The sequence below is a fragment of the Diplotaxodon limnothrissa genome, linkage group LG1 (assembly GCF_057381915.1).
Source record: "Diplotaxodon limnothrissa isolate DT_005_m linkage group LG1, D_limnothrissa_male_GT1.1, whole genome shotgun sequence".
Lineage (NCBI taxonomy): Eukaryota > Metazoa > Chordata > Actinopteri > Cichliformes > Cichlidae > Diplotaxodon > Diplotaxodon limnothrissa.
Genome location: NC_140596.1, coordinates 6,782,602 through 6,808,363, shown reverse-complemented (window position 1 = coordinate 6,808,363; position 25,762 = coordinate 6,782,602). Strand labels below are relative to the sequence as shown.

General features: G+C 40.4%; 2 protein-coding genes across 2 annotated transcripts in view; both read right to left on the bottom strand.

Moving 5' to 3' along the window:
* mctp2b (multiple C2 domains, transmembrane 2b) overlaps positions 1-25,762 on the bottom strand; it is a 51,483-nt gene that overhangs the window by 1,188 nt on the left and 24,533 nt on the right. The window contains exons 9-21 of the mRNA XM_085360623.1: positions 22,886-23,016; positions 22,538-22,718; positions 10,994-11,087; positions 10,802-10,904; positions 10,517-10,619; positions 10,233-10,334; positions 10,042-10,116; positions 8,870-8,989; positions 4,776-4,889; positions 2,925-2,966; positions 1,034-1,143; positions 669-778; positions 67-164 (exon numbers count right to left, since the gene is read on the bottom strand). Of these exons, the coding sequence (XP_085216749.1) occupies positions 67-164; positions 669-778; positions 1,034-1,143; positions 2,925-2,966; positions 4,776-4,889; positions 8,870-8,989; positions 10,042-10,116; positions 10,233-10,334; positions 10,517-10,619; positions 10,802-10,904; positions 10,994-11,087; positions 22,538-22,718; positions 22,886-23,016 (1,383 nt within the window). The remainder of the gene's footprint in view (positions 1-66; positions 165-668; positions 779-1,033; positions 1,144-2,924; positions 2,967-4,775; positions 4,890-8,869; positions 8,990-10,041; positions 10,117-10,232; positions 10,335-10,516; positions 10,620-10,801; positions 10,905-10,993; positions 11,088-22,537; positions 22,719-22,885; positions 23,017-25,762) is intronic.
* On the bottom strand, positions 15,477-20,260 carry LOC146639328 (paraneoplastic antigen Ma1 homolog). The gene is made up of 2 exons (XM_085360508.1): positions 19,837-20,260; positions 15,477-19,298 (listed from the first exon to the last, which is right to left on the bottom strand). Exon 2 carries the CDS (start codon positions 18,121-18,123, stop codon positions 17,038-17,040), a length of 1,086 nt encoding a protein of 361 aa, XP_085216634.1. The 5' UTR covers positions 18,124-19,298; positions 19,837-20,260; the 3' UTR covers positions 15,477-17,037.

Sequence of the window (25,762 nt, the reverse complement as noted above, 5' to 3'; positions counted from 1 at the left end):
TAAGATGCAAAGCTAGCTGGCTCTGGGATTTTGGGCTTCCTGGCCGGCTGATCCAGCGGAGCTTACCTTCTGCACATCTGAAGGCACCCTCGACAGGAAATCAAGCACTTCATTGTTGTCAATGCTGTACGGGTTCCGTAATTTCTTGGTGAATTTATTGATACCTAAAACAAAAGTTCACACCAACATATCATTAACACTAGTCTCCTGTGGCTGTGCTCTTTGTTTCCATACAAACAAATACTTGCAGGGGAGACTCATGCTGTCCAAGAAATATTGCTTTGAGTATCCCCAGTATGTGCCTTTTTTGTTGTGTTATTGTCACTTTTTATAGCTGGAAGACTTACACCACTTTACACTCCAGTCATTCAGCCAATAAATTTATCCAGTAAAAGTCTTAACAATAGGATATACATCATAGTCAACATCACTAACATAATAAGTTGCAAATGTTAAAAAGACACAGCCGGAAACATATGGAGCAAATACTCCTTCGGCCTTACATAGCTGCTGGATAATAGAAAGATTCAAACAAAAGAGATAAAATTAAAGTAGAGGAGGGGCTTTTTTCTACGACAAACACTTACAATAGTGGAAAAAGATTTTTGTCATCAACACAAAACAATGAACACAAAAGAAATGAAATAATTACCACATCTACAACTCACCCCATATTAAAACTATGTAGCGTATAGGGATGAAGTATGTGATAATTGCTGCAGTGATGAACACCAACAAAGCCAAGGCTGACAGGAACGGCATGGTCCAGTTGAACATGCTGACAAATAAGAAAACATCAGTCAGAGTCAAGGAAGGATTTTCTTTCTGCATTAATTCAGTGAAAACAAACATAAAGTACAGTACTTATTAGAGCAATATTAAAACATAGAACAACAAAAATAAATGATGCATAATTATTAACACATTTCAGGAAAATGACAAAATTAAAGTCAGTCATAAACATGTCTGATTCTTGAATTGGAAAAATCAAATGGATACAGCTCTGAAATTACAATACATTGTTATCTCTTACTTTTTAATCCTCTCCCCTAAACAAGCGATCCCGTCGAGAAGGTTTTGAACGGTGAGGATGATGTCTTGGACCATGTGGATTTTCTCTATGAGCCCTTTCCTCTCGGACTCCTAAAGCAGCAAGAAAAAAAAAAGACAAAGAAAAATCTGCTTTGGAAAACACTCAAAGGCAACACAGTGGTCATGAAAAAACTGCAAAAACCCTCAAAAACAACAACAACAACAAAAAAAAAAAAAAAAAAGATAAATACAAAGCATCTTCAGTTTTTGCCTAATATGGCCAATTTTATTTGGAGCAAAAATATTTTTAGCAAAAAGAATAAAGCTCTCTCAAAGATGTGAATTTAAAAAAGGTAATGAACAGTAATAGTGTAAACTGTGTTGTTTTAAGTGCTAATTAAAAATGAAGGACCGTGTCTTCATGGTTCTAATTAAAGGTTTTGCACCGGTTGACAATATTCCTGCAGTAATAGCTTGTGACAGACTGACAGACGTGCAGCTCATTAAATTACTCTTAATGCTTGCAATCAGCACCAAACAAGCTTTGGTTTTTGCTAAGAGAGTTACTTAGTAAATGTTATGGTGCAATATCCACCACTTTTTGCTCTCCCTTCTAAATATAATAATAATAAATTAAAAATAAAGGCTGAATAAAATAATCTCTTGTATACAGAGTTTGTACTGGACTTCAGTATTATTTATTACACATTTGAAATAAAGTATGGACACTTGAAAGTAGATTAAACAACAAAACTGCTGTGGGAATTTGCAGGCTCGAGTATAAACTAACCCTGCCTGTTCAGCTTTGTTTGCACAGACTGATAGCTACAACATTTCCAAAACCGCAGCTTTGATCAATACCAGGAAACCAAACCCGTAAACACACTCATTCAACTCTGATGAAGAGTGTCTGCAAAATGTGAATGCAAAAACAAAAAAAGAAGGAGAAAAAAAAGCAAGTTAAGATGTGAAAGGACTGGACATCGCATTATGAAAGAGACAGAGTATCGTTCTCAGGCTGCTCCAGATCCCAGGAGGAAAAATGACTTTTAAGTAAACAGAGGAGGCCAGATCCTCTCGAAGATCTCTGGAGTGAGCGCCAGACTTCAGACAGAGACATGGCCACATGTCCACATCAAATGCGTTGAGACTAAAGAAGGGTTATAGGTCCAAAGAGAGGATCTGCGGTATGTGTGGATGGTGGGGGGGCAGCGTTAGTTATTGGGGGACAGGGCAAAAGGATATTCCAGATGCACAGTGACTCAATGTGAAAAACCACATGTGAGGCAAATCTCGCTTCACCTCAGTGAAGTATCCATCACTGCACTAAACCACTTCAGCCATTTAAGGGTCACATTCCCACTGGAACCAGTATGAGAACCACTTTAAATCAGGCCAATGCCGGCCATTCAAAATGTCCACAATAAACTCCTGTCACCCTGAAGAAATATTTCATTGCCTGAAAGCATTTTAACACTTTCAAGATAAACTTTCAAAATGAGCTCTGAAAAAGCATGTCTAAGTGCCGTCATTAGTTCCATATTGATGGTATTATATGGTGTGTTAAGCTGAGGGACTTTCCAAATGCAGCAGAACCCTTTTCCCCACCCCTCTATTTGCATATGAATGTGTTTTGACAAGTGGAAACGGGTTGGTGAGGTCTTCATTAAGCTCAAATGTCTTTTGGTAAGCACAAGTTTACAAAAAAATACAACTGGTGCTTGACAGGAATCAAAATGCATCAGAAGATTTAGTACTGAATAAAAAGCTTAGCAACACAGACCCATAGATCAGAGGGAGATACCTTTTGTCAACATGAACAAAATGAAGCTAAATTCTTTTTTTATTGAGCAGCATACAAAAGTCAGCAAACACCTGGCAGAGGCGCATACCTTCTCATCGTCTTCATCCTCATCCGCCAAATCCAAGTTGGTCTGAAAGAAACAATTGCAACGGAGAGGTGAAATTATGAGAATTTCATTATCAGACTTAATAAAGCTCGTCTCACTGGGACTGTGAGATGACGCTGAGATCAGTCTCCTGAAACACTTTGCAGAAAATCTGACCAACACAGGACACAGTGGACTTTTCAGGAACTAATAGCTAATTAATACCTTTCCATCAGCACCGGATCACAATTGCTTGTATGCGAGAGAAATAGCTCAACAGGTCAAGCCCACTTAGAATGACCCCACTTAGCGGTGCTGTGTGTTTTAGCATGATTCAGCTCATTGTTTTTGTTTCTCCGCTCTTATCTTTACTGTTTTGGTTTCGCACCCCGATCATCTCATCTTAGCCTACTACCTAAAATGAGCATCTAGCTAGTGCAGCATTAAGAAGTCAAACCCCCAGCAGTTGCCTGGCTATTTTCAGGCTACAATGAGCATAAACATGCACATTTTTCCAACTCAAGAAAAAACGCTTCTTGCTATATATCAGTGTTATGTCTAAACCTTGCTTCTGCTGCCCACAACATGGCAAAAAATAAAAATAAAAAAATAAAAAAAATCTTTACTCCAACATTGATCATTTGTTCTGATCTGTAACAGGATGCTGCACTTAAAAAAAATCCATGTAGGTTATTTCACATGATAAATTTGTCAAATTTGTGTGTTTTCAGGTTTGAAATGGACATGATATCAGATATAGTTAAACCCAAATATGCTCAGAGTTTGTATATGATGAGTTTTTGAATGTTTTCTTGTTTATTGACCAAACTTTAACTTTTATTGTTTCATAGTTAGGAATAAAAACTTTAAATCAGTTGCAGAGGGCGTTGCATTGATTTCCAAAGTAAATTCTATAAATCTTTACCCTATGCTTCCTTGTGACAAATGAATCTATGTGCATGATCTGATCAACATGCAGATCTGGTTCTTTGAGGACATATACACTGTATACTTACATATATAGAGCCAATAATGTTTTCTGCAAAACATTTGCCCACTATTTTTAATGTTCTAAATTGTTACTTATTTTGATAATCAACCGATCATTTGACTTATGTATGATTGCATATGCTCTAGTCAAATTAAAAATAATAATAATAATAATAATAATAATAATAATAATAATAATGTTTTACAATTTTCTTACACAGATCACCTGAAAAGTTAATTAATTGGGAACAAAATAGTCAACACATTAACTGAATGTGTATTGTTGTGTGAGCAGAGCTTGGTGTATAAAATTTGCTACCATGTATTCTGTGTTGAACCACCATTAATGCATTCTCTAAACAGACCTTGTGTTTCACATTCAATACTTCTTCAGAGTGTTACATTGGGGGGAAAAAAAAGCAGGGAGCATTGTGACCTTGTGACATTGTAAGAGATAAAAACTTTTTTTCTAATCTGACCAGTCACAACAAGAACAGGGCAGCAGGCCAATTACAGTGAAGCCGAGGACAAAAACTAGAGGAGGAACGGGAAAAAAGAAAACTGCGTTAGTAAAGGACAAGCGCTGTAAATTAGCTTAGGCTATAATGGTCTGTTACATTAGTCTATTCAGTGAGTTTTCAATGCTTATGTATTATGTGTTATTTTATTATTATGTATTATGTAGCCATGTGCGACGGGTTGCTATGGAAACATACCAGCCTTTAATTATGAGAACAAAATGTGGCTTAAGAGGCTGTTTTTCTACAAAATAAAGAAATAAGAAGCGTGAATAAGAGCCAGCAGGTCATTTGGCAGAAAGAGGAGAAGATGGATAAAAGGCTGACAAAGCTGCTCTCAACTCACCACATCCTGGCTGACCCGTCCAGATTGGATCTGCAGGTAGTTCCACGAGATGAGCAGAACAAAGGAGAGGGGCAGCATATAAAACTCCCAGTACCATACTGTCACCAAAAACACCTGCGGGCAGAGGGTCCAGAAATCAGACATCAATGAAGGCAAAAGGGGAAGCGTTACATTTTAGATCAACCAAACAGGAATTCGATCTGTTATTAAATTGATTGTAAGATAATTGGTCAAGCTAATGAAGGCTGCCCTACCATTATACAAACTCTGCACACTAATTGCAGTTAGACTGCATATGCTGTGCAGGTATAGATGGTATATAAATGGCTAGAGGCTCTAGGTCTAAAAAGTGATGCCAATCTGCTGTTAAAGGGGAAGACTCCTTTGGTTGAAAAATCAAGTTCAATTCCATAAAAAGCTATGACAGAATGACCCAACTTCTTGAATTCAAACCTCAATAAACACTTTGCTGATGAGTTAATAGTCTCAGCCACATGTTAATGCTCTTTGACATGATATCTAACAGAAAATGATCTCCATCAGGTCCTGAATTAGAGTATAATTGATTAGAAGATAAATGGAGAATAAGCATGGCTACCTTGAGATTGGCAAGTAGTTACCCTGTGAGTGTGCAGTGTCCTTGGTTTCTCAGTCAGACCTACTGCTTGTTTTTCATATCCAGTTAAAAACAAAAAAAACCAAACAAACAAAAACGCACCCAAGACGGTGACTGCCAAAAAAACTCAGCTTTAGGATTCAAAAGAGGACTATGCAAACCAACTGGTGACATCATGAGGTCACATCCATCCTGTATATACAGCAAAAGAAAACCATTCTGCTCAGTAGGACTTACACTTACTCCTGACTATGCATTGACATTAACCACATAGCTCTAATTGCTCCATCCCTTTCATCTTCTGTACATTAAAGCTGACCGATTCACTACAGCCTCAGGGAGCTTCTGTGTGAATGTGCAATTAACATCCATAATGGCACTTATGATGCACATTCCACCTGTGTGGCTAAGGTAAAAAGGATAAAGAAACATAGCCTGTGATATCTCAATTGCATGGCTAAATGGAACTATAAAATAATCCTATCAGAGAGGTAGTACAAGCCAAAACGGCAGCGGGCCAAAAGCATTGGGAAGGGTTTACAGGTTTTTATATGCTAATAAAAATAGAAGAGAACATCTGGTGAAGACATCACTCTCCTCTGAGGCACCAACTGACATAAAAGATGGCAGATCAGTGCCGCCCCTCCCACCACCAGCACCACCACCTCCGCCAATATCACCACCACCATCAGCTTTAATGTGCAAAAAGCCAAGCACGCTCTTGCCTGTGTTATCACAAGCCAAAATAGGGCCTGGGAGAGGAGATGAAACCAGTTCCTCACTGGAAGGGTTATGTTTTATTAGTGAGGACTTTGTAATGACTGGGAGAGCGAGGGTAAGGGGAAAGCCAAGTCACGCTTTAGTGGAAATGTATACTCAGCCCATAAAGATTGTGATAATTGTAGCCCATTTCAGCTTGAGAAGCATTACACAGTCTTCAACAGCAAAAGGGGACTTTGGGAATACAATCCACATCACAGGGGGAAAAAAAAAGAAAAAGAAAAAGGATATGTTATGCTGGGACAGCTACTGAACTGGAGGCTGGCGCATTTATAGAAAGCAGCAGGATTTCCACACTCATGTTTGGGGGAAGGGTTTGCATGGCACAAAAACCGCTTTGGACCATTCATTGTTTTTTTAGTGCGAACATGTGAGTGAAGAGCACACCTAGTGCACCCACAAGTAACAATTATGGCATAATACTAACAGTTAAAATGTAGTCTAACAGTGGTATAAGTGGAAAAGAGTCATACAGTCGCAAAACTGAACACACACCCAAAATTTAAAACGATTCCCTAACATTAAACATCATAAGCTAATGGCTATGCCAGAATAAGTAAGGATATAGCAGTCAAACCTTGAAGTCTAAGCACAGGTTTTTGGTCTACATATTCATGTGTTATAAACTGAAGAATGAGTGAGAATAAATCTTGTAACACTGAGCGTGTTACCCACTCCCTAAAATACCGCCCAGTGATTAACCATTATAAGAACTGTTACAAATTTAACTTGGCTTTATCTCCAATTATTTCAGCACTTAAAAAGTCACTAGACTGACAGTCACTTACATGGTTTAAAGGATTATGTAGCCTGCTGTAAAGGGATGAGGAGGGTTAGAGCAATACTGTAAATGCACTGTGGACACGCTCCAAAATCAATCAGTTTTGGATGAACAGACAATTTATCTTGCCAATGTTAGTGTGTAGTTTATATTGCAAATCTAGTTCAAAACTATATAAATTTCATGTATATATTTTAAAAGGCATTAATGCAACTTAAAAATTATTTAGAGGCACTGTAAGATGCCTGTAGAGCCTCCTTTTAAGAAATAGTTGATACAAAGTTGCCAGAAAATAACACAGAAATCAAAAAGAGGATGAGGTGGATGCACATGTGACCACACTCTTTTCAACATTGTTGCTGCATTTTTTGTGGGGTGACAGATAAGAATATGAAAAAAAAAAAAAAAAGAGTGCTATTTGGAAACAGGCACCTTGACTCAGAGCACCGACAAGAAATGGTAACCCATAAAAAGAAAAGCTAAACACCAAGTGCTATTTCAGAAATAAAGTAAAGGAGAGGAACAGCGTGTGATCTATTATAGTTCAGTGGTTAGGACAAGACTAACACCTTTGGGATTGGGGCTTCTCACTGAGATAACCACTACCTAACAAGGCACATCTAAAGCATACTGTACTGACGAAAGCTCTTTGTCTAACTGACAATCGGCAGATGGTGCAGGTAGCTCGTCACTGTATCCTGTCATGAGGAGTGAAGCTCTGATTCATTACGCTTATGTGGTGGTATTAAGCAGCCATTTATTTCTTCTCGCTGAGGCTTGAAAAGGCAGCGAGCATTAGTGTGAAAACATGAGTACAGATGGTACTGTCTTTCAAACACCGAGATGCAGTGGGAGGATGTGTGTGTACATTGTGCACTTGTTCCTGCTTGTATGATGTCGCCGTCAGCATATGTGTGTCTCAGCTGTCAGGTAAAATAATAATATCATTGCTTATAATCAACACAGTATGCGCGCAACATTCTTCATAATTATGTAAATAAGAATCTTCTTATATTGTAATAAAGACCAAATATTGCAAACAGTTTCTTATTAAAGTACGCTGACCCCGACTTCATCCGGGGCGGCACAGCTTAGATCAATGTAATCCCAAGCTGAAAAATGAAATGCACGACTCAGAGCTAAAACACAGAGCGGCTGCTGCTCAGATAACAGCTCTGTGCTGCAGCTCCCATTTTTCACGGCAAATTGAACAAACTGTACCACTGGCTGGCTTACAGTATCTCTTTTAGTCTGTTAAGAAAGTCTAAACGCTTGACATAACTTTATTGCCACCTACAGGCCATGAGCTGCAAAAACAAAAGGAACTTTAGGTGACCTTGATTGCTTGCATAGTTAATGAACAACTTGCTGTATGCCATTTTTATCACGCCAGATCTCTGAAAGAATAATTCCAAAAAGATCAGCACCCACTTTATTTTGTAGTTTAAAGACAGAGGCTGAAAGGCTACTCCCATGTTTCTGTCTTCACATTTGCTTTAACACTTGTCTTCAACAATGACAGGACGGAGAATCAGCCTTATCTCTGAAGAGCCTTTTAATTGAACTTCTGTCTGCATAATGGGGTCTAAATCACACCGAGCACAGACCGGACAGAGGGTTAATGAGTTGTCAGGGAAGCAGAACAAAAATAGACTATCTCGACTCCGGTGGGACTCTACTCTCTCCAGCTGAGGCTTAACTCTACATCCAGGAGACATGCAACACTGAAAGCGTCCACTCCAACACAGAGCCAGGGCCAAGCCTGTGTTTCTGCTGAGCCCAGTGCTGCATTGATTAAGATTCTCTCTAGGAGAGTTCAAGTAGGGGTTGGCCAGACTGCGGTTGTCTTCCGCAGCCTTGGAGGGAAAACAGAGGGAAATGCAGATAGTGTGTTGATAAGCAGTTAAAGCACTTCACCAGGAAGGCTAGCAGGCTCCTCTGAAAACTCTCCCACTGGAAGCAGCTTTTGATGTACTGCAGAGTCGACATGATTGCCCTGTACAATGTCTGAACACGCATCACGTTCCTGGCCAGAGCCTGAAAGACAAACACACAAAGCAGTTAAATACTGCAGTAGCTGTGTTGAAAAAATGGTCATAGTTGATACTGATTTCAGGGTATTTGGATTTAATTCTGTAAGGAGTTCCACCCATACCACACTTCAAAAAAGAAAAAAGAAAAAAAGCATCCAGTCAGCTCGAGGAATAGCGAGAGGAGCTGGTATGCCTTGGCATGAGCCACTGTGGTCAGGGGGCAAAAAATGTCAGTAATCTGACCTGATTTCATCAAACAGGTCTTTCAATATTAAAACAGACTGAAAACCTGCACGTTACAAACCAAGTCCACGGTGTGTGTAAGCCAATTTTGGCGTTAGTGAGCAATGTATTGTCTGACAACAATGAGTCTTTGTGGGAAGTACAGACAGTCAGGCACCCTGTCTCGCACCCTGTCTTGCACACTGTATATCAAACTAATGTAGCAGAACAGTGAGCAAGAATTCAGTCAAAGTTGGCCTCAATTAAAGCCCAATTCAACTAATTCAAGCAAAGGAAGGTCTGCTTTTGGAGTCATTTTGCTTTCCAGAGAAAAGAAAAGGAAAAAAAAAAAAGTACTTAATTTTTTTATGTCCATTTCTTAAAGAGCTAATTGGTAAAAACATGTTAACATTTGTTCAATTTGTCATGTCTTTTTTTAGTTTCCAAAAAAATTTTTGGGTTGAAGTTGCAGATATTTCAGCATCACAAAAATATCACATTTCTTAAAATCATTTTTATTTTACTTTTTTAACATCTAGCACATTTGTTTAAAAACACATTTTCAACCAGAAAAAACTGAAAGTGGGACTTTTTGCTCACAAAATAATTTTAATTGATTATCAATATAATTGTAGACTCATTTTCTGCCCATTTAAAAAAAATGTTCCAGCTGAGTTTCAGAAGACTTAACCAGTGAAAAAAATAAATAAACAAGCAACTTGAAATTTTAATTTGATGTTATGGAAAGTAAATTTATTTGTTTACTTTTTCCCCATTCATAAATATACTTTGTTAACTATGAATCGTGAATAAATGTAAAAAGATGTATCAAACCTTTTTGGAAAACTTGGGATTGTCCTCCATAAAATATCTCTCCTTCGGCTGGAAGGTTCTAATACTTGCTCTGACCTGATTAAAAAAAAAAAAAAAAAAAAAAAAAAGTGATAAAGTAATAAGAAGACGACAGAATGAGGCCTGCCTTTCAAAGCCATCGTGTCCTCATTGCAGGGTGAACCTTTACTTACAGGGTTAAAAATAACCTCCAGCTCCAGAGTGATGCTCCCCTTCGACAGCTCGCCTAAGTCCTCTTTCTTCAGCGGGAAGGCAATCTGTTGTCCCCTGCGGATCTGCAGGACAGAAAGGGCATCAGGTGCTGAACTCAGCCATGAACCTGACCATCAGTCACGCTGGATTACATCTTAGCAAGTCTTCAGCCTGCTGGAGTGTTATCGCCCTCTTCACTTTAATTTAGACAGAGTGCAAATAGATTATTGTCTACGTCACAGACTCTTAGTGAGGTTGTACGTACCAAAAGCAGAGGAATGGCAACTTTTCCAAGGAAGTCTGGCGCCTTGTCTCCATCCTCATCAAAGATAGTCACCACCAGAACATCATGAATGTCTTTGACAGGGCTGCAGAGACATAGAACGAGGTCAGATGCCTACAAATCAGCACACCGTATAGCAATATGTCAGGATATTTCAATTTATTTGTAAAACAGTAAAATGGTTCAGTAATGTAAGAAAAGTAATGTTCAATAATATGTTTCAGTTTAAATAACAAAAAGGGTGTGGAAACAGAAACCCAAACTGACAATGTAAAGACTGTATTCCATTCTGGGTTTAGGCTTTTGTAGACCGTGTGGGTTTGTAGTCTGTCGTTCCCCAGTTCCAGCACACAGAAAGGGTCACTCTTGCCTGCAGAACACATCACTCAAAACTTTATAGCAGGGCTCTTGTGTTTCATTTAAATTTGTCATTAAGACGAATCTAAATGCATGAAATACCATTTAAATCAGCAGCCATCAGCTCAGTAGCCTTAATAACTTTGACTTGAAGGAAACCAACGTCACGGAGATTTGTCAGGGACCTTTTTAAACTCTGGAGAGACAGTAAGCAGACAAGAAAAATTAGGTTTGGCAAACCTGCAAAGCATAAATAGAGTGTTTAATTCAGCAGAGAATGCACAAAAATAAGAAATCCTTCAATCTAAAACCAGATTTATGTGACAGCATAAGATGTTACTTCAGGTTCTCCGCAATACTCTTAACCATAAAACCTTTTGAGCCTTACACCTTAAACCTTTTGACGATGCTAGTTGAGGGAGGCATCAACTAAATTTATTTATATTGCAAAACAAAAATTTTCTTTGCAAGTGTAACACTGGTGGTGCAATACTAGACCTGTTAGTGCTACTTCTTGCCTTCTTTGCATGTAGTGCGGGCAGTATAGTTACCTTTAACCACAGTACGCGGACAGAAGGGAAATATGGACCAGATCAGACAGGTTCTAGATTCGTAGGAGCCAAGGGTGTATGACAACAGAGGACTTGTACACAGTAGGTGCAGAAAACACAATTGCATTTATTAACAATTATTAAAGTTGTGCACATTTAACAAAAGTAGAGCGCTCTTCTTGAAAACAAAATAAAATAAACCCCACAAATGGTCGACCTAAGGATATATTGTCTTTTGTGTCTTTTTTAAAGTCAATTTCAGTCTTTCAATGTTCAGTAGTCACTCAGTGTGTTTGTAACCAGTCGGGTTACAATCTACCAGTTCATCCGGCTCTTTGGGCTGGGCTCGCCATCCAGTACTGGAAAAGGGATCCTCGATTCTTCTCAGGTCCTCAAAACCAATCCAATCCAAATAAGCAAAGGAAAAAACCTGACCTGGGGACCAGGCCAGAACACAGTAGTTCAACATTTAAGCTATCATGCCTGTAACTTATTATTACTACTGGTTGCTTGTAGTGCTTCTAAATTTCTATGTTGTACAACAAATTATTCTCATTTCAAAGGGAAAAAGCGCATAGGAAACACACATTTAAAACAATACAAAATAGCTCAGCAGTGCATTAAAAATACACATTGGCTTGAGACTTATCAAGTTTCAGCTAAGTACAGTGCAGGTGAAGGCACTTAATTTCACGTTGCTAATACTTAATTGTGCAGAACTATAATTAGCACCATGAGAAAAGTGAACATGTGCTAACATAACGTCGCACAAAACCATACATTATACATCAATACCACAGTAATGTGACATAAACCTTTAAAGAACATCTCGTATGCAGTGCAGCAGACTCAGTGCTAATTGCTTTAGCCTCAGAAAAGGCACTTTCATTGCAAAATGGCTAACAGAAGTTAGCATCGGAGCTAGCGGCAAGTAGCATGCTATGCTAGCGCACGTGTACTGGAACCAGCCTTCATGGGGATGACCACAGAATCTTGTTCTGTCAAGGCACTGGTAAAAGCCAGGCTTAGACCTTGAAACAGGGACTGGGCAATGGAAACGAGAGGATTTCCCAACTGACTATATTGCAGTCGTTCTGGTTGGGTTCTTGTTCTCTCTGAGCGCCTTACAGTCGCTGTGGCTTCACTCTCAGTATTTGACTGACTTGAGTTTGCTTGATTATCATTTGAGTTGTCTTCTTCCACTGGCCCATCACAGGTAGATCCATCGGGTAAGTTGGCATCACTCTCGCTTTCATTGTCAGTGGTTGAGTGTTCCACCATGGTTTCACTCTCCTCTAGGCTTCCATATCCAAGTGGATTTCCACATTCAGGTAAGTTGTCACATCCGGTTAAATTGTCAGCTCCAATCAAGTTGTCATGTTCATGTAAGTTGTCTCCTCCAGGCAGGTTGTCATGTTCATGTAAGTTGTCTCCTCCAGGCAAATGAGTTTCAGTATGATCGTGATCATTAGGGTGTGTCTTTGGCTGGGGAATCTCATAGACTCGAGTGACCTTTATGGGCTCTTGAAGAGGTTCCTCTCTGAACCAACAGACATCCTCATCTTCCAGTTCTGAATGATCACATTCCTCATGTTGTTTAGGTGATTGCCTTGTTTTTGGTTTGCGTACATGAGTTGGTTGGACAGGTTTCTCTTCAACAGGGGCAAGAAAACCACAAGGGAGCAAGAGATCGCGGTGGACTGTGCGGACTGGGCCCTCTTTTGTTAGGGGTTTTATACTGTAGACGGGCAAGTCACCTGCTTGGTTCACCACAACGTGAATATCAAGTCTCCCACTTGTCGGCTAGCTTGTGCTTGCCTCTGAGACGGACTGCACGCACCAAAACTCTGTCACCTGGCTCTAGTTTTGAGGGTTTCACTCGCATATCAAATCTTGTTTTGTTTCTTTCTGCCATTTTGTTAGCATGGTCTGTTGCTAGTTTGTAGGTCTCTTGTAGAGTTGCCTTTAGTTTTGTTATGTACTGAGAATGCGACTTGAAACTTTTGTTGTTAAAGGGCAGCCCAAATGCTAGATCGACTGGCAATCTTGGCTGACGGCCAAACATTAACTCATATGGGGCAAAACCGGTTGTATCATTTTTCGTACAATTGTACGCATGAACGAGTGGTTTGACATAGTTGTGCCACTGAGTTTTGTCCTTTTCCTCAAGAGTACCTAGCATACTTAGTAACGTTCTATTGAAACGTTCTACCGGGTTTCCTCTGGGGTGATAGGGTGTTGTCCGGATTTTGCGAATGCCCATGATCTTGCAAAGCTCTTGGATAATGTGGGACTCAAAGTCGGGACCTTGATCGCTATGCAATCGTTCGGGTATCCCGTAGTGGACTATGAAGTTGTCCCAAAGGGCTTTTGCAACGGTCTGAGCTTTCTGATTGCTGGTAGGGATGGCTAATGAATATTTCGTGAAATGATCGGTTAATACAAGCACATCCTTTACATTACTTCGATCAGGCTCAATGGACAGGAAGTCCATGCAGACTAATTCGAGGGGTCTGGTGGATTTGATATTCACAAGTGGAGCTGCTTTTTCTGGAGGAGTTTTACGTCTTACACAGCGGTTGCATGTTTTGATCTTATGTTCTATATATGCTGCCATGCGAGGCCAATAGAACCTTGTTCGGGCAAGATCTAAGGTACGTTCAGTGCCTAAGTGGCCCATGTCACAGTGGAGGCTTTGGAAGACTGAGTCACGGAGCTGTTCAGGTAAGACAAGCTGGTAGGTAACATCTCCTCCATCTTGGCGAGTTCGATACAGGATGTTATTGTGCATCTCCAATCGATTGAGCTCTCGGAGTAGAAGGTTGATGTCAGGAAGTTCAGCTCGCACAGTTGGTGGGACCTTTTCTCCAGTTTCAATTTGTGCAATAACTTCCCTCAGACAAGGGTCTGTTCTTTGTTCGTTTGTGATCTGTTCAAGGGACATATGGGGTATAACAGGAAGACCACCACAGTCATTTTCATTGACAAAGTCACCTGGAATGGCAGCTGCAGAAATGGCTAGCGAGTGAACCAAAGGGATGGTGTCATTTTGAGAGCTGCATACAAGGTGTTTCTCACAAATAGCAGACACTACTTCAGGACTTAAACTGCTGTCAGGTAGGGACAGGTGAGTCTGTGTGAACTGCTGTATGCGGTCGAGCTCTTTTTGGGACACTGCGTCGTTAAGCAACTCGCCATGTGGCCGTCTAGAAAGGCCATCTGCATCTGAGTTAAGCTTGCCTGCTCTGTACTGGAGCTTAAAGCTAAACGTTGACAGGGCAGCTAGCCATCTGTAACTCATGGCATCCATCTTAGCAGTAGTTAATATGTACGTCAGAGGATTATTGTCTGTTACGACAGTAAACTGATTTCCATATAAGTAATCTGCAAACTTTTCCGTTACTGCCCACTTCAAAGCTAAGAACTCTAACTTATGGGCGGGATAACGAGATTCACTCCTAGACAACCCACGGCTTGCATAAGCTATCACCCTAGTCTGGCCATTCTGCTCTTGATAGAGCGCGGCGCCAAGCCCTGTAGTGCTGGCGTCCGTATGGAGCGTATATGGCAGTTTAGGGTCAGCAAAACCCAATACAGGCGCAGTACTGAGCTTTTCAATGATGGTTTTGGAAGCAAAATCACAAGAGGGAGTCCATCGCTCGCCGAAAGGTGTCTTGGGGTCATGGTACTGGACAGACTTAGCTTTAGGCTTTGTGCTTTTGCGCAAAGGAGGGTAGCCTGATGTTAAGTCAGTGAGGGGCTTAACGATACTCGAAAAGTTCTTAATGAACCGCCTGTAGTACCCTGAAAAGCCTAAGAATGAGCGGAGCTGTTTAAGATCACGGGGCACAGGCCAGGTACTTAAGGCTTCCACCTTTTCAGGGTCAGTCTCCACTCCCTTGCTGGACACAATATGCCCAAGATATCTGACAGAAGTTTGGAAAAATTAGCATTTTTCGGGTGAGAGTTTGAGCCCATATTCTTTCAGGCGATCAAGAACTTTCATTAAGCGAGCCTCATGTTCTTCAAGTGTCTTGTCATCGAGAAACACGATCACTTCGCGCAGGTTCATGTCGCCCATACATTTCTCCATGAGCCGCTGGAATGTGCTGGGGGCGTTTGTAATGCCTTGGGGCATTCTATTAAATTCCCAAAAGCCGATGGGACATACGAACGCCGTCTTTGGTTTGTCCAGCTCCTCCATCTCAATTTGGTAGTACCCAGATTTTAAATCCAGGACAGAGAACCATTGCGACCCGATCAAGGTGGAAAACGTTTCCTCCAAATTGGGGAGAGCGTAAGCATCTTTTATAGTCTGCGCGTTAAGCTTTCTGTAGTCGATACAGAGGCGGACTTCACCATTTTTCTTCCGCACGACTACAATGGGTGAAGAGAAAGGGGAGGTAGATTCCCTGATCACGCCAGCTTCTTGCAGTTCTTTGAGGTGCTTACGGACTGCCTCCAGGTCGTTCGGATGTATGGGACGCGCTCTATGCTTGAACGGTGTTTCATCTGACAATCTGATTGTGTGTTTCACTTGATCCGTCTTTCCAAAGTCAAGATCATTCTGTGCAAACACTTCGGGCATTTGGCTTAGCTTTTCGGTTATGCGTTCCTTCCATTCAGCGCTAATAGGGGAAGAGTCAAAGTTATATGTTACATTTGACTTCTGCTCAGTTCGGGATCTTGGAGTTCTCACTGAGTGTTCGTGAGATAGAACTCTTTGATATGCACTGACTTCTCCGATGACACAATTTAGAGGGATTGTCACATCATGTTCGGATTCATTGGTAAGTATAACTGGAACAAGGTAAGGTGCTCATTCAGGTAGGTCTATGAGACAAGGTTTCACAAGGATGTCACCAGGTAAGGCTGACATTCGTGGATACTCTAACAAGACAGACTTTTCACCGTTACCGGCTGACACAGCTACAGCACCATCTAGAACAACAGTTTGGCCTGCTGGAATCAACTGTGGCTCTTTGTTGTGCATCGTCACTAAACCAAGACTACTGTCTTTGGACTGTTTGTGTCGTGACTCAAGAACTTTTAGAACTGCCCTATAGCCATATGGCAGGTTCAGCTGCAGTTCATGGCATGTGTTAGAGTACAGCTCATAAAGTACATCTAATGTGTTTGTCCCAATTAGCACTAAGGACTGAGAAGCTGTGCGCACATCGGGGACAACTAAGGCAAGTGTCGGCACTTCAGCTTCAATGCCAAGGAAGTCCTTTGGGAAAGTGACATGCAGTTCAATGTAGCCTAAGTAAGGCACAGACTGACCGTTGGCACCCTCAACTTCTAAAAGTTCAAACAATGGCTTAATCTCATGAGAGGACAAATGCTGACGATAGTAGGACTCGGGGACTGTAGTCACCTGGGAACCAGTATCTAGCAAACAACTCACTGTGTGACCATTAACTTTCACTTGTGCAGTACTCTTCGTACCAATTAGACCTTTAGGAAAGTCGAAGGAATCTGATCTTGTGTGTGACTTTAGGCTGGCACGCTTTTTAGGTGAAGCTTTTTGTTTAACCTGGGTGGGACGGGTTAACAAAGCATCAGCCTCCATTTGTCCCGCAACGGAGGCAGAATTTAGTTTAAAGAAAGCTGGTCATTCTGCCTGTCCCATATCTGCCTTCTCACTCTTAATTCCTTTCGTTTTGCAACTACAAGGGCAGGATTGGGCTCTGACTCACAAGTGGCTACTATATGTCCATCTTCCCCACAGCGGAAGCAATACCAGGGCTTGGGCCTAGTACTGCGGCGGCTGGGTGGAGGTGAGTCTTCAGGTTTGGCATGGTCAGGTTTTTTATTTTCAGGTTTCCTTGTTCGAACTGTCTTCAGTGTTGCTTGTTTCTTTGGCTTCACAACGGCAGCTAATTGGCTTTTTAGATCGGCAACTTGTTTTTTCAGCTCTTCTAGACTATCTGACTGTGCTTGGCGAACATCTGCATTTGTTTCAGTGACCGTCTGTTCATGAGACACTGCTTTTGGTTTCGTGGCGCTAAAGTGTTTCTTCATTCGCGTGTTTTTAACTTCTTGTCGGTTTTCTGCAGTACGCAGGAGAAGCAATAGCTCTGCATAAGTGGGCGGCTCCTTATGCTTTAGCTCCAATTGCAACTCCGTTAGCAAGTTATCATCCCAGCAGCCTCTGTAAAACTGTTTAAGAAGCTGCTTATTTACTTCATGTGGTTCAAGCCCACCTCTGCGCACGGTGTGATTGACTGCCACCTGCAAACGAAGCAGATAAGCAGAGGGCTTTTCACCATGATCTTGGAGGGTGTTCATGAAGCGTACAAACAGTTCCTCACCATCTTCGACGGTGCCAAAAGCTGAATCCAGAAGTTTAAGATAGTCTGCAGGAGTGGCTTCTGGCCCAAGAGGGCGGATGACATCAGAAGCGGGAGCAAGGAGACTTTCAAGAATCTTACGAGTTTTTCCCAACTCGGACAAAGAAGCATCTTCCATCAACAAGTCAACATGAGAACGCCATGTTTCATAGTCAGCTTCGCTGTAAGGTCTGGGCATCTTGCCAGAGAAAGCTCTGAGTCTTAATGTAGAGTGAGCATGTGATGTCTTTTCAACACTCTTGACAACATGCTCGACTACTACTTTCTGAACCTCTGGTGGGTTGAGGTCAGTTGGACTCAACATTTGAGGTGTCAAGTTTGGTCTCATGGGGCGTTGGAATGTGCCCTGAATGGCTTCAGGAGGGTGAGGCAGTTCAGTTAAGACTGAAGGTGAGGCTCCAAGTTGTGTGGATCCTACCACAGGGCAAGTCTGATCAGCAGCATCATTTTCAGGGTTTCTCTCAGCTGTCTCAGCAGCTTCAATGGTGTTCCCTATTGTGGATAGGGCCTCCCGCAACACTTCTTCGAAATCCTTCCCACTTAACTTGGCTAAACCCTTCAGGTTGCTAATGTAAGCCTCAGTAACACTGCCCCCTACGGTCTTAGTATAGACGTCAGTTAAGGCTTGAATGCGGTAACTGACATCTGGATTGTCAGTGGACTGTAAGAGGTAAGGCAGCTTAGGTGCTAATATTTCAACGGCTGCACCGGACTCGAACTCTACAATCTGGCTTTTGTGGAATGCAGAAGAGTCATCATCGACAGCGAGTACTCTACGAATAGTACAATGTTGCTCCAGAAACTCAAATACCTCTTTGTCTTTCTATCTGTAACACCGCTAACAATAATGGCATTTGGTACTTTAACGGCATACTTCTCGACAAAATCCATTTTCACAGTATGTGAGCATTTGATCAAAGGTCAAAGAGGATTCCAATGTTGTCACACAACACTCTAGGCTCCTGGCTGGCTCGCCACTTTTACTTATGTAACACTGGTGGTGCAATACTAGACCTGTTAGTGCTACTTCTTGCCTTCTTTGCATGTAGTGCGGGCAGTATAGTTACCTTTAACCACAGTACGCGGACAGAAGGGAAATATGGACCAGATCAGACAGGTTCTAGATTCGTAGGAGCCAAGGGTGTATGACAACAGAGGACTTGTACACAGTAGGTGCAGAAAACACAATTGCATTTATTAACAATTATTAAAGTTGTGCACATTTAACAAAAGTAGAGCGCTCTTCTTGAAAACAAAATAAAATAAACCCCACAAATGGTCGACCTAAGGATATATTGTCTTTTGTGTCTTTTTTTAAAGTCAATTTCAGTCTTTCAATGTTCAGTAGTCACTCAGTGTGTTTGTAACCAGTCGGGTTACAATCTACCAGTTCATCCGGCTCTTTGGGCTGGGCTCGCCATCCAGTACTGGAAAAGGGATCCTCGATTCTTCTCAGGTCCTCAAAACCAATCCAATCCAAATAAGCAAAGGAAAAAACCTGACCTGGGGACCAGGCCAGAACACAGTAGTTCAACATTTAAGCTATCATGCCTGTAACTTATTATTACTACTGGTTGCTTGTAGTGCTTCTAAATTTCTATGTTGTACAACAAATTATTCTCATTTCAAAGGGAAAAAGCGCATAGGAAACACACATTTAAAACAATACAAAATAGCTCAGCAGTGCATTAAAAATACACATTGGCTTGAGACTTATCAAGTTTCAGCTAAGTACAGTGCAGGTGAAGGCACTTAATTTCACGTTGCTAATACTTAATTGTGCAGAACTATAATTAGCACCATGAGAAAAGTGAACATGTGCTAACATAACGTCGCACAAAACCATACATTATACATCAATACCACAGTAATGTGACATAAACCTTTAAAGAACATCTCGTATGCAGTGCAGCAGACTCAGTGCTAATTGCTTTAGCCTCAGAAAAGGCACTTTCATTGCAAAATGGCTAACAGAAGTTAGCATCGGAGCTAGCGGCAAGTAGCATGCTATGCTAGCGCACGTGTACTGCCTGGGACTTACCATGCAAAGCAACAAATGCTACACGGGGCTTCACAGTGCTCACGTTGGCTCACGGCCTCTGGAATACAGTATCACTCTTATTATTCTCGCCGAAAAAAGGACTTTCACTATCCAGCTAGCTTCTTCGCCGCACGGGTAAACTGATCTTTCACCGTCTGTGTCTCTGGCGTATCTTACTGGCACACGAAGGCACGCACAGGTGTCTCAGCAGCGCACAGACTGGGGGGAGGGTCAGACCGGCCAATGATTGGTCGCTCAGTGGATCTGACAAACACACTCTAAAGGACTAAGTCCTGCCCCCACACCATCTATATACCACATATACATATGTACATATTAAACTTATGTTTACATGCTTTTTATCAGTATTTATTATAATTAATTTTGTTTTTATCAATATTTATTCCCATCGTGAGAGTATGAATATTTATACTTTTAATCCCGTTTTTAACACTGAGTTACACAAGTTTTAGGCATCAGCATTTTCCACTAAACCTTAAATACACTATCAAGGCACGTGCTCAAAACAGTCCATACTTGTAACTGGGCTGCCACACAATTGCAAATGAATGCTTACCAAAGTACGTTACACATCACAAACAAGCATCAAGTCACTGCAAGTATTTTCATACTTTTCTGGAATGAAAAGAAACCAGTGGCTGCAAATCTAACATCTATGAACTAGCATAGCACTTAAAGTGAAAGCTTTTGATAACAGCGTTTGCAGACTGCAATGGGGTGGTGTCTCCAAAACAATCTACTATAGGTAGTTATTCCTCTCTGTACATGATCAAGTACAGTTTACCAAATGGCTAAAATCTGGACTTGTTTTCCCTTCTTGGGCTAAATTTATTTCTGTCACGGCATCTCTTTTCATTGCTAGTCTAGCTGCATGATCAGGTTGCATTTCCAGACCTTAAATTTCTTAGATGTACACAGACACATCTGCCTAAAAGTAACTTGTCACGAAAGAATGTCATTTGCTTAACACAGACCTAGCAGTAACCCATTACCAGGCACATACTGCCATCTCTTGGCCCTTAACACAGAGCGCAGAAAGGGCTGTAGGTTTTCAGGATGACTTTGACTTAAATATTTACACTTCAGTTCTTCAAACTTGTATTTTAAGCCCAATTATTAGTTTAGTAAATGCGTGTTTTCAGCCTATGTTAGGGTTAGATGTGATGTTTGCTCTACAGACTGACACAATAAAACAGTTTTTCTTGGCATGTTTACTAGCTTTAATAAACAGAATACAGCCACTCTGAGTTAGCTCACTTAGCTGAAGATTTGCTCTTTTAAAGTCGTGCCAAGGGCGTATTTTCTGAGTTACTGTCGAAGCTAAAGGATGGAGTTGTGGAGGACAAAAAAAAAAAAAAAAAAAAAAAAAAAATAGAACAAAACCCCAAAACATGGATGTCAAAATGTTTTGTTGTTGTTGTTGTTATTGTTGTTTGTTAATGCACTGGATTATTTAAAAACAAGCTTAATGACAAACATGGTTTACTATACGGAACGTATTCGCAGCATCCCTCTAGACGCTATTAAAATGGTAAATGGCCTGCATTTGTATAGCGCTTTATTCAGTCCCTAAGGACCCCAAAGCGCTTCACACTACATTCAGTCATCCACCCATTCACACACACACATTCACGATGGCAAGCTACATTGTAGCCACAGCTGCCCTGGGGTGCACTGAGGCGAGGCTGCCGGACACTGGCGCCACCGGGCCCTCTCACCACCACCAGTAGGCAAACATGGGGTTAGTATCTTGCCCAAGGACATTTGGCATGTAGCCAGGAGGCAGCCTGGGATCGAACCACCGACCTTCTGATTAGTGGTTGACCTGCTCTGCCACCTGAGCTACAGCCAGCTATTAGCTAATCATTCAGCAAGTATGGCATAAAATGCACCAAAATATTAGAATTAAATGTACATACTAGCCTAAATGTAAACTGTGGCATTAATACTTTTGTTTTAATTTGCTTCTGTATTACTTTACCTATATTAGTATCATTCCCCCAATGTAAAGACTTTTCCTATTTTAATATTTACATTATAATTTAGACATTTAAAAAAATGTAAACATATACAGTTACACTTGTGTATTATTTTCCACCTGTTTTCAAAATGTGTTGTTGGGCACTGAGCTCAGCTCTCTTAAAGAAATGTTATAAGAAAATATAGAAATAAATAGAAGGGGATAAGATGAAATGTATTCATAAATAAGTGATTCAATTACTTTTAAAACTGACAAAATTAAAAAGTAGCAAGTTTTTGCATGACATATGAATGCTGGAACTTTTTTTATGAAATGATTTAAATTAAATCATTAATTATGTGTGTTTAACAGCACACCATTATATTTATTTTGTTACTAATGTATCAATATTTGATTTTTGTAGTTTCAGCACACTTTTACAATCACGTAGCAGCAGTACCAGCGTTCAGTCCTTCAGATAGATAAATATACACCTCAGGCAATTCAGGTCGGAGAAAAACAGCCAGATAGTTTTAAGGTGGCAAAAAGACAATACACAAACAACATCTTGTGGAGTTGATGCCAATGACAACTAATGATATTCTGAGAGCAGAGAATAGGCTTGTTCAAAGTGAAAATGCATTTTAAAGTGTTTATATATTTAAACATGTTGGTGGTAGAGTGCAGTATAAATAGAAGTTAAACGGCAAAAATACTGACATAGTTGTCCAGCTGGTTCTGAAGTTCACGGGGTTCACTGAGTGGTGCGGCACAAAGGTCGGAGATGGAGACGCCACTGCACGTGGTCAGCGTAAGGAGGCAACACACGTGTCCTCCCCCATATTCCATTTCTAGCAATTGCCTTTGATCCAAAGGGATTTTTGACATGTTCACGCAACGCCTGTACACACACAAGTTCCACACATTTGGGCCAGATCAAACACACACACATAAAAAATATGCAAAGAGCTTTCATTTAAATAAATCAATCAATCCAGAAACCACTTTTTATTTTAATTAAAGGGCAAGCACACACAAATAAATACTGTAATAGCTGAACACACTCACTTCCCCAGGGATTCCGCAGCCTTTCGTCCTTCCTTGGATCGGAGCTCCACCTCCAGATATTCTGGACTGTTGAAAAACTGTTTGAAGGTGAACCTCTCTCTCCACTGAGGATTTGGCACTTTGCAGTGATCCTGAATCAAAAAGAAAAAGAAAACTGTTTAAAAGTTGTTTTAAAAAACTCACAACAATTAACAATGACACTGAAATTCACTTTAAAGTGTGAAGAAACATCTTATATAAGTCAGCGTATTTGCAAAGTCTTCAAAACACAGACTTGACTGACGTGTTTGTAGATTTCCAGCTGGCCTTTATTTAATATTCAGAAAAGTATCTGCATCATGTCCAGATGTTAACTTTAATTGTTTTTCTTTTCTAAACAGACTAGTTTTGGGGTTTAGCAGCTTCTGATAGACACATCAGAAATTTCCATCTCACATTAGGAGACAGGAGAACAGATAATTACCGTCACTTTGCACCTGGACATAAGACAAGGAAAAGAAAATCAGCAATGCTGCTCGTTATCACGCTGCTTTGATGTGTAATGCATGATGTTGCACGATCGCGAAATAACCATCAATGACAGTACGCAGCCAACAGCGCATAAAAGTGAGCATCAGCGCCAGACATCATCCAGCTGCCAGGAGAGCTGGATGATGCAGCAGACACTGGCCATGTCATATTACACACTGCAAAACCATTTTAGATCCCTTCTAGGCCCGTTTCTTTTTTCACGGCTTTGTGGTTTTTTCCCCCCATGTGATCTATGGTCACATGAAAGATTATAGGGTTAGGCTTAACATTTGCACTACCAAAGGCATCTTTGTATTGCCTATTTTCCCCATTTTCCTTCGGGATTAATCAAGTATTCTGATTCAGATTCTGATAAACCCAGTATCAGTTAACGGAAACCAAAAATGCTCAATGAAATACTAAGTTTTACAAAGTGAGGTTACTTTGAACAATAATTATTTATTAGTTACCCTCATTTGCGTAAAGTGCAGCAAACAAAAGAAATGTAGACTGTCTCATTTGTTTTTTCCATGTACAATAATCCCAGACGACTGAGAGATCAGGGGGCACACCATCTGTTTCAGGACTCCATGTTTTTGTGGCTGAAGATAATTCTGACTCTGGCTGCATATTTGCACTCATAGTCACGCTGCACAACAAATTCTGGACCAATCAAAAGTCTCCTTGATGGTATTCAGTCATGGATAAAATTCTGTCTGTACTTGCTAGGACTGAGGAGACCACTATTAATAACCAAGTCCTCAGACCCATCTGTGGAAAATCAAACCTATAAGAACCTCTGCCATGCATCTCTATTGCCTGCAGACACCCAGAGCCATCGCCGACCTTTCTCCAAAGGCAACTCCCTCCCAAATGCTCCAGGTTTGGAACATTTGTTACCTTCTTTTCTCCCCGGTCCTTGTTTTTCTGTACATTCCCAATTTGCTAGCCTTTGCTCATACATTGAACCAAGGAAAGTTTTCCATCAACACTTACTTCTGACAAGTACTTTCTAGTCTGCAAATGGGTTTAACAAGACCCCCCTGATCATTTTTTTGCTCTTTTCCTGGCACTGCTGGAAACTAGCCCTCAGTATTGCCTGGGTCTTTTTGCTTCTGCATAACAGCAGATATTTGAAATAACTTTGAAATATGTTAATGGCAGAAGATAACTGACCTGTCACTTGGATTTTGCACTAAAGCAAATGTGTGATGTTTTTAGATTCTAGCAATGTCATCTTTTTAGCTGTGCTGTCCCTCACCCTGTTTTACCCTGCCTCTGCAGATAATGACTTTAGTTAATCCCACATTTACGCTGCTATTCATAAGAATCGCCTTTAGGTGATTGTTTAATAATGCAGTGGGATTTATGTGTACAAATGTTTCTAGATTTTATAAGTGAAAACTAGTCTGCCAGCATTTTATTTAACAGGAATGTTGGGAAAATTAAAATGTGATAATTCTGTTCATCACTAGACACACAAGATATAAAATAACACTAAGACAAATGCTTTTTTGTTAAAGAGCCTAAGACCTTTGAAAAATATAAAATCTTCTGGAATATGCACCATAAACTATAAATCAATTTGAAATGCAAATCTGTTTACCGATTCAGCTATTACATCAATATTTGGATTTTTTTATGACTTTTGAAAGTCTATTTTCAGTGCAATGGCATTAACCTCATGTGGCCTTTCTGCAAATGTATATTTTAATAAAAGCACTTTAAAGTGATTTGGGCCTAATAATCCTATAGATTGAAGATACATTTTAAGCTGACATGAAAACAAGAACAAAGAATAACCAACCCCATGCATCTTTCAGAAAAAGATTACTAAGGCTTAACATCCACATCTAGTCATATTTTAAATGATTATTTGAGCAAATGATGTCCTTAAGTTGAAAACAGAATAGACTTAAATTTAAGTACACATAATGCAGCTTGTTAGCATCATTTAGCATCATTTAGCTTGAAAATTCACTTTTCAAATTTCATTTGATTTTGTGGGTTTTAAATTAAGAAATAAGAAAGTGTCCAAGCCAAAGTAACTCATGTCATCATCAGGGGGCATTTTATCCAGAGCAAAGAGCAATATATAACAGTTGGAGTGTTACCTGAAACTAACATCAGATTGATTTATTTTCTTTTAGTTCTACGGGCACACCTATCGAGAATGACGTGGAATACTCACCCCCCCCCCAAAAAAAAGAGCAAAATGAAGAGAACAACAACTAAATAAATGAATAAATACAATATAAGTCACTGTGAATACTGGAAATCAGCTGAGGTTAGGCTAACATAAAAAATCTACACACTTTAAATTACAAAAGGGAAAAAGGAACAGGGTTAGGAATCACAAAGACACAT